General features: G+C 35.1%; 1 protein-coding gene and 1 long non-coding RNA gene across 5 annotated transcripts in view; one reads left to right on the forward strand and one right to left on the reverse strand.

The window, feature by feature from the left end:
* The first annotated feature begins 1,841 nt into the window (after positions 1-1,841).
* Positions 1,842-2,402, forward strand: LOC121974992. Its single transcript, XR_006110181.1, has 2 exons — positions 1,842-1,883; positions 1,988-2,402. It is a non-coding gene; the product is annotated as an uncharacterized LOC121974992 (long non-coding RNA).
* Positions 2,243-18,705, reverse strand: part of LOC121974990 — a 49,148-nt gene continuing 32,685 nt past the window's right edge. The window contains exons 2-6 of one of the 4 annotated variants that reach the window (XM_042526319.1): positions 16,342-16,443; positions 16,154-16,241; positions 15,626-15,788; positions 9,883-9,938; positions 6,582-9,809 (exon numbers count right to left, since the gene is read on the reverse strand). In XM_042526319.1, the coding sequence (XP_042382253.1) occupies positions 9,784-9,809; positions 9,883-9,938; positions 15,626-15,788; positions 16,154-16,241; positions 16,342-16,428 (420 nt within the window). In that variant the 5' untranslated portion in view covers positions 16,429-16,443 and the 3' untranslated portion in view covers positions 6,582-9,783. Of the gene's footprint in view, positions 2,775-6,569; positions 9,810-9,882; positions 9,939-15,625; positions 15,789-16,153; positions 16,242-16,341; positions 16,444-18,705 lie in introns of those variants that run through there. The other 3 variants (XM_042526320.1, XM_042526318.1, XM_042526317.1) reach the window with 3 other exon arrangements.

Consider the following 18,705-nt stretch of genomic DNA (forward strand, 5'->3'; position numbering starts at 1 on the left):
AAATTAATTGTTCTGTTGTGACAACAAAATTATTTCTTAAATTGACTTGTTAATATTTAACTAACTGGTCGACTAGATTACAACTAAAGACAAACATAAATATTTTATTCCCTTTTCATTAATCCAAAGTTAATTGACCAATTGGCTCAAGCTTCAACGGTTGATTATTATTATTGACCAAGTCAATTTCAAGATTTAGTCCATGCCTAATGTAGTACATGGTAAACCCCATTTATACAAATGCTCTCATACTCATTTTTATATGAATAAAAACTACCAAGACTATCTTTTTCTGGAACTTTGCATTACTAAATTTACTTTCAGATCATATGTCAAATATTTAATCAATCTTGACATTGGCCTAAGATTTCTGCTTATCAAGCATATGGTTACCCCTAAGTTCTTGGAACTTCTATTATTGCAACCTATAATACTTTGTTAAGTAACTTACACTTACCCACTCAGTAGTCAGTACCCCTAATTAATATGCATCACGACCAGCATAGGGATTAATTACACTTTGTCTATATTAAGAGTAGTTTGATACATTATACCAAATCCTAAACCATATATTATATATCGTACCGAAAATTTTGATATTAAAAAAATTCATATTAATATCGTATTAAAAATTCGATATACTAAATTTTTAGTATGGTATAAATTTCATATCGATTATAGTAAAATTTCGATATTGGTATGGTATACTATAAATTTTGATATAAATCTAATACCGATACTAAAAATTCAATACAATATAATACCATACCAAAATTTTTAATATACCATTAAATCATATTTCGATATGGTATATACAATATATTAAATTTTTATTATTTTTTCTCACCCCTAATCTATATGAACAATTAAATGGATCCTAGTGAACATTGTGTAGAAGTAATCTATGACAATCTACTTGCATGCTAGTCTAATGATCCCAGTGTCTATATGCTTGAGAGCATCTAATGTTACCATATTCAAAATATAGCATGTTTTCAAGACTAGTAATTATTTCAATAATATCACCTTTTAGTTTTAGGAGCATCTCACATCTATCTTTATTCTACTCCGAAACAACAATACTATTAGGAACTTTTGTTAAATTATGGATAAAATATACTTTCATTAAGCAATTACATTTTATAGTGATCCCTTTACAATCATACTACTTTATGGCACAATCACTAACATAGATAGATAACCCCAAATTCTTATCAAATCCTTGCACGAATGCAAATTCAATACAAAGATTAGTGGAAAGATGTACTTGTGGGATCAACAATGTCAAATATATAGTGAAAATAAATAAGAAAGGAACCATGTGCTAACATGAGGATATAGTGCTGGAAACCATAAAAGAAGATTGAGAGTTTACTAAATAGACACAATTTTTGAAGTACACGAGTAGCAAAAGCCTGTACTAGAACTGACATCACCAGTGATCCTACTGATTTAACATTTACAAATCCACACGACCTCTAAAAACTGAATTCAGAATGATCACTACAGTAAGAATTCTAGCAGACAGATCTCTCACACAAATATCTATACAATGTTGCAGTGTGTTTACTTTTCCTTCAACTTCAATGATCAATGCAACCAACAAGATGAAAAGAAGTGAGCGCACGTTTATGAGCATCCCTGTGGGAATAAATGGCTTCATGTGTTATCTTGCTGGCCCCTTCAAACAATAAAACTGAGGTTGCAAACAGGCAGGGGCGGATCCAGGATTTGAATATTGAGGGGGCCAAAACTTGTGTCGCTATATTCATTGTCGATTGTGTGGGAGAATTTAGAATTCATTACATATTTAGAAAACTCCGTGACCTAAATTTTCTAGTCGGTCCTTGTTTCACATCGGAGCTACATGCGAACTTGTTAGGGTAGAATTCAATTTGCCATCCTTTTGATCATTCACATCTATTCAGCATCTATTGCTTTGCATTTCATTATTGCTATTCATAATATTGGTTTATTAATTGATTAGGTACTCTAATTACTACATCAAGTTGAAGCGTCTGAGTATTCGAATTGCTTTCCTCTCACATTCGTGGCATTCTTCATATGCAGGTACTCCTTATCTATTACTCTATTTGCCATCAAACAAAAATATATATAGCTTTCACCTACTCAACTTCACCTGTAGAGCCCAATAAATTCTTCACTGTTGACCAACAGAGCTCGATGTTTTTCAGGGGGTCTCTTTGTTGATCGCAAAATGCCTCTATTTGGCATCCTATCATCAATATATACACTATTTCCATTCCTTGAATTTTGTAATAGCAGATCTAGAGTCTGTCAATGTTTTTCTTTGGTTTAGTTTATCCTTTGTTGAATATTCATTGTATCTTATTCTTTGGAACACTCCAGTCTAGAAGATATGGAGTCTGTCAAGTCTGCAACTGAAGAGTAGAGACTTCCTCCACACTATCAGCACCCTACTTTTATCTTTCTCGTCATTAGCAACCTCAATGCCACTGGCTATGCAATATGCTTCAGTGTTCGGATAAACCTTCACCATGATCCACCAACTTCTGGTTTCTCCGGACGGCAATTTCGAAGAGATATCTCTGCTTGAGTCTCTTCAAATTTTGCTCGTTAGAAGAGAGCTAAAAGCAAGGTTGATCCAGGATTTACACATGGACTGGGGGGGGCCGTGGCCCCCCCAAGTCCCCATGTAAATCCGCCTCTGCAAACAGGTCTGAAATTAATCTTTGCCTCTTTGGTTGATTGCCAGCGTGAAATATATGAGAACTATTGTCCCAAGGCTTGACCTGTTCATTGTTGCAAGAGACGGAATTTTGTTTAGGTTACAACGATAATTGATCATTTAGTTATGGAGAGAAACCTTTAGAAAATACAAATAAAACAATTATAAAAACCTGATTATTAAGCATAAGTCAATGGAAAAATCATATGAATCTTGTAAGGGAGCACTAATAAAATTGCTCACAATATATAAGGACTTCAATCAAACTTATAGCATAGATGATACTGTGATTCTTCGACCTGTGGCTCAAGCCATTTACATTTGCATTCTCTTTTCTCGTGTTTGACTAGTTTGCAGATTATCTAGATGGATATTCAAAAATGCTTCTTACAAGGTAGTTTGATTGAGGATGTCTATATTCAGAAACCTTGATGGTATGTGCATGATGAGAGGTTCCAAAACCAGGTGGACTTCATTACAGCCACGTTGTAATCATGCCATAATTATGCAGAAAACATATTGTGTGACAGTCATTCTCATTGTGTAAGCGAATAATATTTTATTTACTGTAGTGATGTAGTAGAAAATTATGGAAGTGAATAAAAATTTTGAAGCTCAATTTGTTATTGCAGATTTGAGACTTGTACTTTCCTAGGAGACATTATATAGCCTAGAATTCCTAACAGACTGTTCTTCTGAGGAAATATAAACAAGATTTATACAAGAAGAAAATATAGTATTTGGCTACAAACTATTGACATGTCAATTGTTCCTACAAACTATTTAGGAATCTTATGTACCTCCCTGCAACTAGACCAGATTTATGCTTTGTTATTGGAGTGATATTCCAGTAGTTATCTCCAGTTTATGTAGTAGAAGAGAAATAAGTGCCATTAATGCCCCATTAGTTATCTCCAAAGTCATCCAGAATATGGTTGTCAAGACCCACTAATAGCAATAGGGACTACTTGAGTTGAAGTGATATTCCCACGAATTTGGCTATCTCACTAAGATTGCTGGTGAAGTTTTAAAAACTTAGATATAGAGAAATTGCCTAGAAATAGGTGGAGTCAAGAGTGAAAATGGATGAGCTTAGTTGAAATTGGGTCAAATTAGGTAGATTTGGAGAACTCGTGGATTTAGTAAACTTTTCGTAGATCCTAGCTTGAATCATATCGCATGCACCAGAACGGGGATCATTTGGATTCTAACTTAAATTTCTCAACCTCCTCTTGCTAAAATTGTCCCAATAAGGATTGTCCAACCTTACACTATTGTTTAATAGCCACTAACTAGATCAAGCACCATAGCTCCAAGTGTCATCGGTCCAAGTGTCATAGGTCTGATTAAGGAAAATTATTGTTGATTGAGATTTAAGTAATTTTAAATTTCAAGTCATGCTAGAGTTTCGGTCCGATCCTTGACCAGAACAATATAATTTCCATATTGTATTATGTCATATCAATATAGTTTCTAGTCTTAATATTGATCATATTGGTAGACAAGAGACCACTATTTAAGTTTTCTTTAACCATCTAGTCTTAATATTGATGTCAATTTAGAAAGCCATAATCCAAAAACACAAAAAGAATGAACACCTAGTTACTAAGTTACATTCAAACAAACTAACAATTCAATGTCAAAACATGGAGAAGGAAAAAATAAACTTTGAAGCTAAAGAAAATTTTAGTCTCACATCTAGATTTCGAAAGCGTTTCATACATTTAAATAAAGATTTAACCATAAGATTAAGGTTATGTCTTGAAAAAGGTGGAATTAATGGACCTAAAGCACATGGTTAGGTAATGTCAAAAGGAGTTATATGCTATGCATATAAGCGGTGCAGTGCGCTGCATCACGTGGATGCATGGTCGTGTGTGACAAATGCTTATGTGGTTCCCACATTTTGCCCGTTAGCACATGTACCATACCATGTTGATGTAGCATAATGTGGCATTTCCTTGATGCACTTTGCAGACGGAGCACCAATCACTGAATTAACGCTTCAATAAGCAAATTTTGACCACTTTTGTTTCAGAGTGAAGTAGAAATTTTGACCACTTTGTTTCAGACTCAAGTGGATCATGGGACCTTCCTTAGTAGTGCAAGTTGTAGAAAAGCATACAATCACTTCTATCCAAAATGAGACAATCACTTCTATCCAAGAGGAACTTTTTGGACCTTAGACAATTGAAGTGAATTGAACCTTAGGAAAAGTGACTACATGTTTTGAGATAATCAATAGCTACAAGTTGACGAGTCATTATTCCAACCAATGGCAACCATAATTCTAACAATCTAAGGTTTAATCTTTTGCTATAGAAGCTGGTCCTCTTGACAATCAAGGAGATGAAAGAAATCATCCTAATGGAGACTTAAGGAACATTAAGGATGCTCTAGTAAAGTTCATATCCAAGAATAGGCGAAGTAAAAAAAAAGTTCCTTATTAGTAAAATAAAAATTTTCAATATGGTTGATAAACGAAGTGTCATGTAACAATTCCACAAGTTGCAAAGGATTCTTGAATGACAAAAAGAGAATAAAATAAGATCGGATGAACCCTCTATAGTGACATCCATTATTGACAAACTTCCACCTTTGAAATATTTTAAAATATTTTTTAAAAACAAAAAGAATGAATTTTTTTAAAGAGGGGTAATACCCCACAAATCAAAGAGGAATATTAGAGGTTGAAAGTAAGACAAATCTAAGGTAGTTGTAATGGAGAGGAAAATGTGCTCAAAGCTCCTGATGAAAGCAAGAAGAGGATGGACCATCCTCTAAGGAAGGTCCAAATAATAAGAGAATGAGCATTTCTATCTTTTGTGAAAAAGAAAGTCACTTTAAGAGTGTCAATCCAAGAAAAATGGAAAACCTTCAACTCTTCCGAAGAGAACTCACTGTAATAATCTTTGTGGCAGATATAGTCATAGATGCTTCATCTTGTTGAGGACTCTGGGTCACAAGACATGTGTGCAAGGACTAAGAAATTAGAGTCAATAGAAGATGGCATTATCGACATCGGAAACTTGGAAAATATTCCAAACAAGGAAGAGGCACAATGGAATTTGAGTTCTCAATGGGAAAGATTCTAAATTGAATGATATCTTGTATGTTCACAATGGAAGGAGGAATTTGGTATCTAATAACTTGCTTAAGAAGCATTGTTTTAAACTTGTATTTGATGCAAGCAAGTCTGTACTCTACAAGGGTCAAATTTGTGGAAAGGACTTATGTGCAGTGGGTATTAATGAAGTGAATTGTTCCACATACTTAATTGATGCTTTTGTTATATTCAGAAGCTTATTTAGGGTTTAGAGGGGTTAATTAGGGGTAAACTGTTATAAAGGTTTTACAACTGAACCAAGATGTTAAATGATGACCTAGTGGCTAGTGGCTTTTAGGACCAATATGGGTTTACTGTTAGATAATCTATTTAAGGATCAGGCCAGATGAGATTCCATTTAAATTCACTATGGGTTTAAATGGACTTGAATCTGATTTGTTTTGGAGTTATAGTTGAACTAATTTAAACTAGTCCGGTGAATTGGTTGACTAAGCCCTGCTTTTTATTCTCATGCATGCAAAACCTTGCCACCACCTCCATGTGCCCATGCCACGTCAAAAAGCCACACGCTAGCCATTGCCTGTCACCATAATATTCCACCATTATCTGCTCAGCAGCAAGTTGTTAGCAACAAGAATCAACTTCGCCTATAGCATCCCATTGCCGTGCATCCTGTCATTGTTCCTCTTCTTCCTCTCTTCCAGTAGTGTGGGAGTCTTCACTTCCCAGAGTCATGAACCCCCTCCTTCCTCGCCTCTCCCTCTATATGTGTGTTACAATTTTAAAAAGATGCTTTCTAAACTGTTCTCTATTTCCAGTAATCCCGGGTGAATGAGAATCATTTGTAGTTATATGGAAGTGTTTTCCATCACCTACAGCAACCTTTCTCTTGACAAATCACATCATGTTCAGGTAGGTTGCCCTCTTTTATTTTATTCAGCAAGTCAAGAAGAATTGTGGGGGAGGTTAATCATGTCTTAGTGTACCACAGTAGCAAACTTCATAAGGGATCCTGATATTATCTTCTTTGTTTTTTTTTTGTTAAGGTAAATATATATAGATGTCTTCAAACGTACATCAAGAGTATACAATCACAATCAAAAGCATGAATTCAGTGAAATCCACGAATTGATAAACATGTATCTGAAGCTTGTGAAACATCCTATCAACATTAGAATGAATCCCTCAAAACGACATCTATTACGGGCTTCCCACAAACCATAAATCATGCTCGAGACCGCAAGGTGTCTTGCCTTCATGGTGTGCTTGCCACTCTTATAATGCCGCCCAAAGATCTGGAACAGTTCTTCAATTGTTCGGATCTCATATATGATGTCTACCCATCATTTTACCTTGCTCCATAGTGCTCAGGTGATGGGGCATTCGAAAAATATGTGCACGTTTGATTCCTCTTGTTGTCGGCACAAGACACAACTTTTGTATGACTCATGGAAATTTGTCCGACGTCCTCAACCTCTCATGCGCAAGCAACCACATAATGAAACAATGCTTGGGCATGATGCCAGGCCTCCAAACCGTCGAATGCCCATGGAACCTCCGACCCCCTTGGCTTGAAGAAGCCATATGCATTTGCCTTCCCATTTTTCTTCGCTGCAAACCATTCCAATAGTGCCATGTTTGCTGCTCCTTGTCCACGTAACCTCTGAACCATCTAATCTCAGATGTCCACAAGTCGCTTAATCAAAGGAGAATCCGTAGCCTTTACCCTCCATTACAAGAAATAAGTCCCCTTGAGGTAATGGCGATGAACCCATCTTACCCAAGTGAGTCCATCTTCAATTGAATGTGCCAAAGTGTCCGACTCAGTAGAGCATTGTTCCATGCTTAGAGATCCCGGAGTCCATATCCCCCTTCTTGCTTGTAGAGACAATCTTAGCCCATGATATCGGAGGGTGTTTAGAGGACCAAATGAGCATCCGACATATGGTGTAAATCTTCTCAATCACCCCACTTGGTATGGGAAGTATCAAGAGACAATAACATTCAACCCCTTGAAGGACCGATTGAACTAATTCTAAGCGTCCTGCGTAGGACAATGTATGTTTCGGCCAACCACTGATCTTCCTTGTGATTGCATCAAGTAATGTCTCATAATTAGCAATCCGCAACTTCTCCATAGCGAGAGGGATACCCAAATACCGAAATGGAAAATTACCTTCTTGAAAACCAAATCTGGAGCAATTACGCTTTTGGCTGCCCTCTACACCTGCCATATACATATTTGATTTCAAAGGATTGGCCTTCAGCCCCGCTTCATCACCAAATTGCTTCAAACAGTTCGATAAAACAGAGATTGAGGTTTTATCCGCCTTTGCAAACAATAATAGGTCACCAGCATATGCAAGATGCATAATCTAAGTATCTTTACACATTGGGTGGAAATGAAATGATGGCAATGAGGAAGCCGCCTTAATCCTTCTTGATAACACCTCAAGACACAAACCGAGCAATAAGGGGGATAGCGGATCACCTTGCCTTAAGTCCCATCTTCCACTAAAGAAACCATGTATACCTGCATTCACGGAGACGGAATAGGAGACCATGGTGACACACTCCCGAATCCATCCTTAGAATTGTTGGGGAAATCCAAAACCAACAAGCGCCGACTTTATGTCAAAAGCCTTCCGAAGGTCCACCTTAATCATACACCTTTGCGAAATTCTTTTGCGAGCATACTTTCTAAGCAATCCTTGTGCAAGGTTGATATTATCTCTTATAGAACTCCCCTGCACGAAAGTTGCTTGAGCCGGATCCGACAAACTGCCCATAATTGTAGCTAACTGCTCAACCAAGACCTTGGTTATTACCTTGTAGAAAACATTGCAACAAGATCGGCCTACATTCCTCTACCCCGGGTGCATGGTCCATCTTGGGAACCAAGGCAATCAAGGAGTGATTCCATTCTTTAAGCAGGTTTCCGGATCGAAAGGACTCCTGAACCGCTGCAAGGAAATCCACTCCAATCATGTCCCATGTAGCAGTGAAGAACTTGGCACCGTACCTATCCGGCCCTGGGACCCTAAAGCTTCCAATGTCCATTACAGTAGCCTGGATCTCTTCCACCCCAATTAGCTTGATTAGGCCCTCTGCTTGACTCCCACTTAGTCTTGGCCCTGGAATTTGATTGCTGTCTATAAATCTGCATGGTACCGATTGCCCCATCAAGGTATGAAAAAACCCCACAAACTCTTCGGCCACCTCCTCAAGGCTTGTTGTTTGTTCACCACTCTACTTGGTAAGTGTCACTATGACATTCCTTTTGTTGTTCCTCTTCACCACATTATGAAAAAATCTGGTGCATCTATCAAGTTCTTAAGATAGACATTCTTCGCTCTTTATGGATAGAATTGCTTTTCCGCCTCTACAAGGAAAGTAGCTTGCCTCCTTATGTGGCCATAGTCCGTACGGATAGCTTCCCCTGCGAGAATACCTTGTTGCATTTTTTTTCCAAATCTGTTTTTGCCTGTCCCGCCTTTTTCGAAATGTGCTCAAAGTTCTTATTCAGCTCCTTCAACCGGCCCTTTAACCGAGTAAGCTTCTTCTTGAGCACAAACTGTGCACTTCCTATAACCGGAGCTGCCCACGATTCTGCCACCACTCTTTGGAAATCCCCATGTAGTATCCACATGTTGAAAAACTTGAAGGGTCGATTGGGGGACTCGATCTCAGATTAAGGTATGCACAATATCATAAGCATGGTCCGAAAGACATCCGGGGACTGAACTCCACGTAAGCATCATAATCTACCATTAACCAATGTGAGTTTACCAAAGCCCTATCCAATTTACTCGAAGTCGTACCATTGGTTCAAGTTAACCGACATCCAATAGACCGTAGGTCCACAAGTCCACATGCTTGTACAAATTGTTGGAAATCTTGCATTTCATAGTTTGTGACGGGCACCCCTCCTTATTTGTCATTAATGGATAATATTGAGTTGAAATCCTCGATGAGTAGCCAAGGCTCCATAATACCTCCTCCAAAATCAGTATGTCCCTCCCATAAAGGTGTCTGAATGACAATAGAATGAAGATCATAAATGAAAGACACCAAGAAGCTCTGTCTTGTTATCTTACAGCCTAACCATGGATTGAGGTGCATGAACTGGTCGGTTGCCATAAGAATGTCCACGTCCACCATCTGTATATCCCAAAGGAGCAAATATTACCTTGTTATCGCTTTTGCTTGTATCGTTCATATTACCCTTTTGGACAATAATTGTTTTTGTTGGATGAGCTTCATGTTAGATGGTTTCATATGTTGATACATGTGCTAGTTATTTGAGATGTACTAGCATGTTAATTATGTGTTGTTATTAACTGTTGTCATTATCCTTATATATATGTTGACTCATGTGTGGTGACTTTGGTTGATGGTGCAGTTTTATTCTTGTCATCTAGGCTATTGTGATGTAGTGTTTGTCATTACCCTTTTGGACTCTATTTGATGTATTTTACGTTAGGTTATTGTGATGCACATTGATAGACTATATTACATTAAGCTTACAGATAGAGAAAATATGGCATCAGATGATTATCTTGTGGAAGTGGATACTTATAAGGGATGATTATATTGCAAATTACATTATAGTTGTTAATGTGAATGATAAATATCCATGAATACAATAGAAAATATTACTTCCAACACACTCCTTTCTGTGGTCTCTTGAAAGTGAGATGGTACTTTGGCTGTGAATCCAAAAATATTTTTCCACAAGGATGATCTCTATTAAACTAATAATACAAGAAAATCAAAGATCTTTCTCCTGCTGGAGAAATTTATGAAGATGATTATATTTTGAATTAAATTGCAGTTGATGTGAATGATAAATATACATGAATACAATGGAAATTATAGCTTCAACACACTTTTTTTATGGTCTCTACAAAGTAAGATGGTACATATAAACCCGACCATGGTTCGGAACCAACAGCTCATGGAATGTCAACCTTAATTGTCCAAGACAGTTCGTCAGTTATGGTTCGGTTCATGGTTTGCAATGGTTCAAGATTATTATTATTATCTTTTAAAAATAAAAATAAAAAAGAGCTTGCATTTATTTAAATTGCCTACACATTCTCTTAGGATATAGGGGAATCAAAATCCATGTAGTTCGGTTATCATTTTACCCTTTTTATCTTAGGAAGTGGAGTTATTATTCATTTCCATTTCTCATTCCCATAGTGTTAGTTCCTTCGATATCAAAGTCTTCTACTTCATCATCTGTATGTTGCATTCCTTGTATTCTTTTTGCAGCTCTCATCCAATCATCAAGTAATGCTTGTGCTACCAAAAAGTCGGGAGACAAAGTAAATCGTTCATCCAATATATTACCTCTGAAACTAAACGTCTCTTCTATGACAACAATTGATATAGAACAAGCTAGAATTTCTTTTGCGATGACCGAGGATGGAAAAATTTTGAGCCTTTTGCAACCACCATCGAAGAATATTAAAATATGACTGGCTTTTTGATTCATTAAAATTTAAAAAAAAATCATAAAATAATTCTCAAATTCCTGTCTTGAAGTTGAGGAAACTCGTGGACGTTCGTTCGTTCTCTTAATTAAAGTTATGATTTTGTAAGTTTTAAATTACTACTGCTACTGATATTGTGTTTCAAATATTTCTAATCCATTTTTTAAACTCTAATCTTTATAAATTTCATATAAATTATTTCTAATATTTTGTATAATATTAGCAGGATCATAAGAAGAAAAATCTTTAAATGGAATTAATGCATCATAATCCGAAATTAATATTTTGTGTAAAATATCTAATTAAATCTAGGATCTAAAGAAAATACAACTAAATAAATATAAAAAATATAATAAAAATATATTTTCCATTTTTCTTTCATTACTAATACGCAAGGAGATAAAAATTCATTCGTAGTATATTCATTTAAAATTAAAACTATACTATAAAAATTCACCATAACTAAATAAGAAGTAAAATAATAAACACTAGAGAGTTGTTTGATTGCATCATTAAATATTTTTAAAATTTCACAAATACTACTACATATATTATATCGGTGTGAAAATAAATATACATTGGTATTATTCGTATTTTGTAAAAAAAATGAATATAATAATTCTCTATATTCAAATGAAAATGGTAAAATTGATATGCTAAATTTCAACGTGTTGGTACATCATATGAAATTTTTTAGAACTTATTCCATTAACTTTATAAAATCTACTTCATTGTTTCACTATAGTAGAATGCGACCATAAATAAGAATTATAATTTTAATTGGCTAATTTGATTTTTAAAATTTTTAATCCATCTTGAACACATAAATTTAAAATATAGCATATGCAACGAATATAAAAAAATAAACCACTAATAAAAGTTCATCAATACTTGCAATATTAGAACTAGTATTATCAAATCATATTGAAAATATTTTAGAAGTTAATACATATTCTTCTAAAATTAAGCATATTAAGATATGTTGTGAGCAATGTGTACTTCATAAAAAAGAAACTCTATAGGCTAATAAATTTTTTCGAATTATTCATCAGTTATCCATATAATGGCAAGTCACACTCACATATGAATGAGTTTTCCAATGATCACTCCAAATATCATATCTAAAAAATTATTCTTTAATTACTAAATTCTTCAATTAAATCTTTTTTTCCTTCCCTTACTAATTTTTTAATTGTACAAGTGTAGATTGAGGAACACGTTTAGCAAATGGGAATAGTGATTCTTGACAAAAAATCTTCAAATGTGCATTTTGATCTAAAACTAAAAGAAACTTGTTCTACATAAATAAATACTAATGATTATCTTAATTTATTATCATAATATTTAAATAAATTTGAATTAGTACCTCCACTAGTTGAGGAAAATTTGGACGATTGCTTTTGAGAACGATTTCAAATTTCATCGGGTGCTTCATTTTGACATGTCACTTCAATGACCCATTGTCGCTGCTCATTGGAATTTGTAGGAGGCTTTGCAATACTTACATTTTACACACAATTCTCCAAACGAAGAGTGACTTTCTCAAAATGTTTAGTAAAAATAGACAATTTTAAAAATGGAGTATCTTGAACCTTAGAAGTATCTATACTTCCTTGTGTCTTGAGTGTCAGAACTTGCTCTAGCTCATCATTGATAAATTGAATGTCGTCGAAATCCACATTTGGATTTATTTTCTTGTCCTTCCAAGACCAAGATGATGAAACTCCTTCTTTTAGAATTGGAGAATTGAAGTTGAAAACAATCGAGATTTCATAATTTAGAGAAGAGAGTAAATAAGATGGCGTGGAAATAATGAAATGAACTGCCTATCTTTAGAATTTGGAGAATAATGAACACTAAATCGTAGTTAATCAAATAATCTCAATCATTTAAAAAAAACAACAGTTGGAATAGTCGATTCCAATGTTAAACTAAAAAATTAAAAAAAAACACACATTGAATCGACGATCCAAACCATTGGTCCATGGTTATTTTGGGCTTGAACTGGCTCGGCTCCAACTGGGACGATTCAAATTTAGGCTAGTGTAATCGAGTCAATGGGTAACCGACCCATTGAGCATAGGTTATGAATCCAAAAATAGTTTCCACAATATCTACTAAACCGATAATACAAACAAATAAAAGATTTTTCTCATAATGGAGAAGTTTATAAAGTTTAGTTTACCCCTAGGTTATACATAGAACATATGACACTATTGTAGGAAGCAAAGTTTTAATTCTCGAGTCGTGTCACAGTTTTAATTTTTCGTAGGAATAATGTATTTTATGTTATACATATCGTGCTATGTCGATAAAGTTTTGGTACTTATTTAGTTGAATTATTAATAATAACATAATTAATCTTACAAGTTATAATTTTAATAAATTTTGGTCACGGGTTCGAATTCTGGAAACAGCCTCTTGCAAAGAGCAGGGTAAGGCTGCGTACAATGGATCCTTCCCCGAGACCTCGCATGGCGGGAGCTTCGTGCACCAGGCTGTCTTTTTTTATATATATAATTAATTATTTACATATTAATAATGCATAATGTATATTTGTTAATTAATTTGATCATCTCGATCTTTAGAATTAAAAAGTTTGCAACCAATTTAAATTTAATTTTTAGCTTTAGTAAATTGTAACCTTTCTTTATTTTATAATGATTTACATTTATAACCTATTCAATTTTTGTAGGTGAAATATTGGAATAAAGCAATTAGAAAATGAGATTTTTCTCAAATTTTCTATAAACTAAAGCATGCTTTGTTTTCGAATTCTACAACATTGAAGCAATTTCAAATTTAAAGATGCAAAAGACATTCATTATTAGGAATGTAAATTTGTTTAAAATTAATGTATAATTTTTTATAAGTTGCATGCTTTGTTTTTGAATTTTGAAGCATTAAAACAATTTTAAATTTAAAGATGTGAGACTTTCATTATTAAGAATGTATTTTTTTAATTAATGGATATGTTTTCTTAGTTTTTATAAGTGTATTCATAGGCATTTTATAAAATTAATATGTTAAATATCACTTTATTTATTGTATTTTGTTTGATAAAAATTTTGGAATATAGATTATTTTGATAAAATTAATTCAAATTTGAAAAGGTTTCATCCTTTCAAATTAAACTAATATTTTTTATTGAAAAAAATTAATTTGATATGATTCAATCCACACTATTACAATTATATTGTATTTTCAATTATATTTCAATACAATGAAAGAAATAAGTAAAATAATAAATAAATTACCTTTTTAACTAAATTAAGAAATTTTCATTTAATCAAAATGTTATATTGAACCATAATTGTTTCTTGACTCTCAAACTAAAGTTGAGAGAAACACAAAGCAATTGGAGGAGAACCTCGACACAATCTTATCTAATCCTAATTTTCTTTTGCTTGCTCACACAATCTCTCCATCTCTCTTGACATCATAGAAACTAGAGCATGAAAAAAAATATATTCATTTGTTAGACATCAAAAATTACCCTAGTTAAATTTTTGCATTTTATTTTTTAAAAAAATTCTTAGATAACTAATTAAATTAAATAAAATTAATATTTTGAGCTTTAGGGTCAAGTGCAAGTCAATTTCGAGTTAGGTTGAGCTCATGGTAATTATGGGTTTAAACCAAACTCGATTTGTGTTTACTTTAGCTTGTTTACAATTCAACAAAGTTTAGTTTATGAATAGAATAGGCCCCTCTAATGTTATTTAATTTGAATAATAGGTACTTTTAAAAATTGCAAATTATATTTAATTTTCTTTTCTCTCCTAGCACTCACCTCTCCTCGTGACCTTCCTCCCCCTCACAACCTATCCTACCTATTGCCACACTTACCGTTGCTCCCATTGCCAGCAATTGCATCTATCTCGCACCACTATGCAAGTTGTTGTGCACCCATTGCGTGTTATAGTCTGTCATACTCACCGCCCATTTTTACCAAGTACTTTCTCTCCCTCGGTACTCTTCTCTTGCTCTTTTTGTTTCCACTACAAGCCTCTCTTCCTCTCTATTTCCACGAGTCATTGCTCCGATGTTGATGTCGAAGCTTCTTCGTGTCAATTGGCAAGGGGAACAATAAATTCCACGTCGACTGCCACAGCTTGGCACCTCAATCCATGGTTAGAAGTGTTTATCTTATTTACTAAATAAATGAATATTTGTAGATACAAAATCTTAGTCTACAATCTTCGAAATGAAAGCAATGACTTTAAGTAGATTGAATTGTAGAGTATGATAATTCTTTTCCCTGCCTTTGCTGAAAGTTGGAAAAAAGCTTTAATATTCTGATAAGATTCAAAATGGGATGAAACAACAAGCGGCTTCATTAGCACTTACATGGCTGCAAAGAATAGAAGAACCTTCCTTGGGTGGATGAAGCGTAGGCGATTTAATCTTTTGTTCCTTCCTTCTCCCAAATTTTGAAAGACGGTATTATTAGGTGTTGGCAACACAGCATGAAGAGTTTTGAATGGCACAAGGGAACGCCTCAAGTTCTCCACTAGAGAGGGTACATATACAAAAATAACAAAGTCAAATGCAAATAAATTTACTGAAGAAGAAAATCAAGTTTTATGAGAAAGAAACAACATGCATGGAAGCAGGCTACAACGGCTTAAATCTCAGAATTACTACCGCAAACATGGTAAAACTCAACTTTATATCATTAATAACCACTGGTCAAACTACATGTAAGCTTAACAAATAGTTTTATGAGAAAGAAAGTAATCTTGACAAACAGTTTCCTTTTTGTCAGAATTTTTGTTTAATCCATAAAAGGCAACTGTTGAAGCAGCCACATAATTGTGGTTATCATACATGTCCAAAACTTAAATGATGACAACAGGAAAATAAAATATCCCATACCTTTAACAACTAGCAACGATTCATCAGCATCTAGCTCCTCATCAATACATCTCTCCACATCCATTGAACCCTTGCGAGAGAGAGACTTCTATGAATAGAAAAGACCCAAATCTCATACTTCGGCTAGAATAAGTTTCATAAATTAACCTGCAGAGGCTGCAAACACTAATATCAATTAATCCACTTACAGTCATCTTTGAACTTCCAGAGCAACCAACATCAGGTGGTTGCTTGAGAGATTCAACATCCACAATTGCAATGCCCACTTTATCCATTGTTATGATCTAGTTCTGCATAGAAATGACGAAAACGGATTCAACAGGAAATCACTATGATGCTGACAACAGTTAGGATTGTTGCAAGCGTCAGGCACCCTTCCAGCTGATCCAGCCCGTGGGGGCGACAACAGTTAGGATTGTGAGTGAGAGAGAGAGAGAGAGAGAGAGGGATCAACTTTGAATAATCCCACAAGTTTGACAAGTCTTGCCGTTCTTATTAGTTGTCAATGTTATCCTTTAGACCTTGTTCTTATTGAAATGACCTAAAACTTTATCCCCTTATAGCTTTCAAAACATGTTGTACAGAACCTTTCTCCTAAAACTTATTTAAATAAATCCACTCCGATGTAGTGCATCTCAAATATGTTCAACTAGAAAGTAGTTAAAACTATTTGGACATCAGAATCAACAGTGTGAATAAAAAAAAACTTAAAGACTCGAATGTTCAACCAACCAAAATAAGGAATCTCATATATCTACCAGCAATTACATCATCGACTCAGAAAAGGAACCTCAACATCCCAACTATGAAGAAAAAACAATAATATAAACAAATAGAAGAAAGGACAAGACCCTCGAGTGTGCATTGCTTGGTGCGAGCTAGCTCATCCATCAAGACCCTTTATTTCCTCGTTACCTATATCATATGGATCTAGTGAGTCTAGCAAGTTCAAACATCTCACTGACCTTTAGTACCATGGACCTTCCAACTTTAATAAAATAATATCAAACTTTAACTTTCAACATCAAAATATTTAAGTGAGTTTATATCATTGAATGTAGTCCCTTTTTTTCTTTTCCTCAACATCTGTTCATTTGGCCAAACTTTTACCCTAGTACTAGGCTTGATAGCGTTCCTCGGTATCCTCTAAGCCCGGTTCCACAAGCTTTGGTAAGGTTTCAGGTATCCTCTAAGCCGGATCCTTACCATAATACTAGGTTTGGTAGGGTTTCCCGGTATCCTCTAAGTCAGGTTCCACTTGCCTTGGGTAAGGATTCTAGCATCCTCTAAGTTGGATCCCACATCCCCTTTTTTCCTCTGATTTGATGAAGGATTATGGTATTCTCCAGCCGAACTCCTTTACTCGTCACATTGCCACATTCATCAACAAGAAAAATAGCTTACCTTTCATGCATTGATAGTCATATAAAAAATATGATAATTTTACTTTGTATGCTAAAACATACCGTTAATTTTTCATGCATCGAAAAACTTACTAAAAGTTATGATAAAAGAATTAAAGGTGCTTAGACATAAATATTAAACAAAAATACTATAAATACAGATGTTGTTTTAAGGAACACTGTCACACCTCCTCACCCATCTTCCTAGCCCCTACACCCCCCTCCAACGCACTATCCACCCTCCTTCCTCCCTCAACTCTAGCCCCTTATTCCGCGACCTGGTAGCACTCCCAATCAGCCCCTCAACCCCTTCCAGGATTCTCAAGGCTGTAGCAAATTTCCGAAATTTCAAAGTCGATAGAACTTTAGTCAAAACAACGCAACCATGGTAAACTCGACAGATCGCACCGACCCTCGTGCTGGCGATGCATCATTCAAATATCTACCCTATCAACTTTCGATGGTAGGATAGTTGCCTACCATGGTGGTGACGGGTAACGGAGAATTAGGGGTTCAATTCCGGAGAGGGAGCCTGAGAAACAGCTACCACATCTAAGGAAGGTAGCATACACGCAAATTACCTAATCCTGACACGGGGAGGTAGTGACAATAAATAATAATATCGAGCTCTTTAAGTTTGGTAATTGGAATGAGTACAATCTAAATCCCTTAACGAGGATCCATTGGAGGGCAAGTTTGGTGCCAGCAGCTGCGGTAATTCCAACTCTAATAGCGTATATTTAAGTTGTTACAATTAAAAAGCTCGTAGTTGGACCTTGGGTTGAGTCGATCAATCCACCTTGTTGTGTGCATTGGTCGTCTCATCCCTTCTGCCAATGATGCGTGCCTAGCCTTAGTTGATCGGGTCGTGCCTGTGGCGCTATTAATTTGAAGAAATTAGAGTGCTCAAAGCAAATCTACGCTCTGGATATATTAGCATGGGATAACATCACAGGATTTCGTTCCTATTGTATTGGCCTTGGGAATTGGAGTAATGATTAAGAGGGGCAATCGGGGGCATTCTTATTTCATAGTCAGGTGAAATTTTTAGATTTATGAAAGACGAACAACTGCAAAAGCATTTGCTAAGGATGTTTGTAGGATCGGGGGGGGTTTGAATATTACGCATTGCTTTTTCACTCATTTTGA

Source organism: Zingiber officinale, chromosome 4B, assembly GCF_018446385.1.
Source record: "Zingiber officinale cultivar Zhangliang chromosome 4B, Zo_v1.1, whole genome shotgun sequence".
Classification (NCBI taxonomy): Eukaryota; Viridiplantae; Streptophyta; class Magnoliopsida; order Zingiberales; family Zingiberaceae; genus Zingiber; species Zingiber officinale.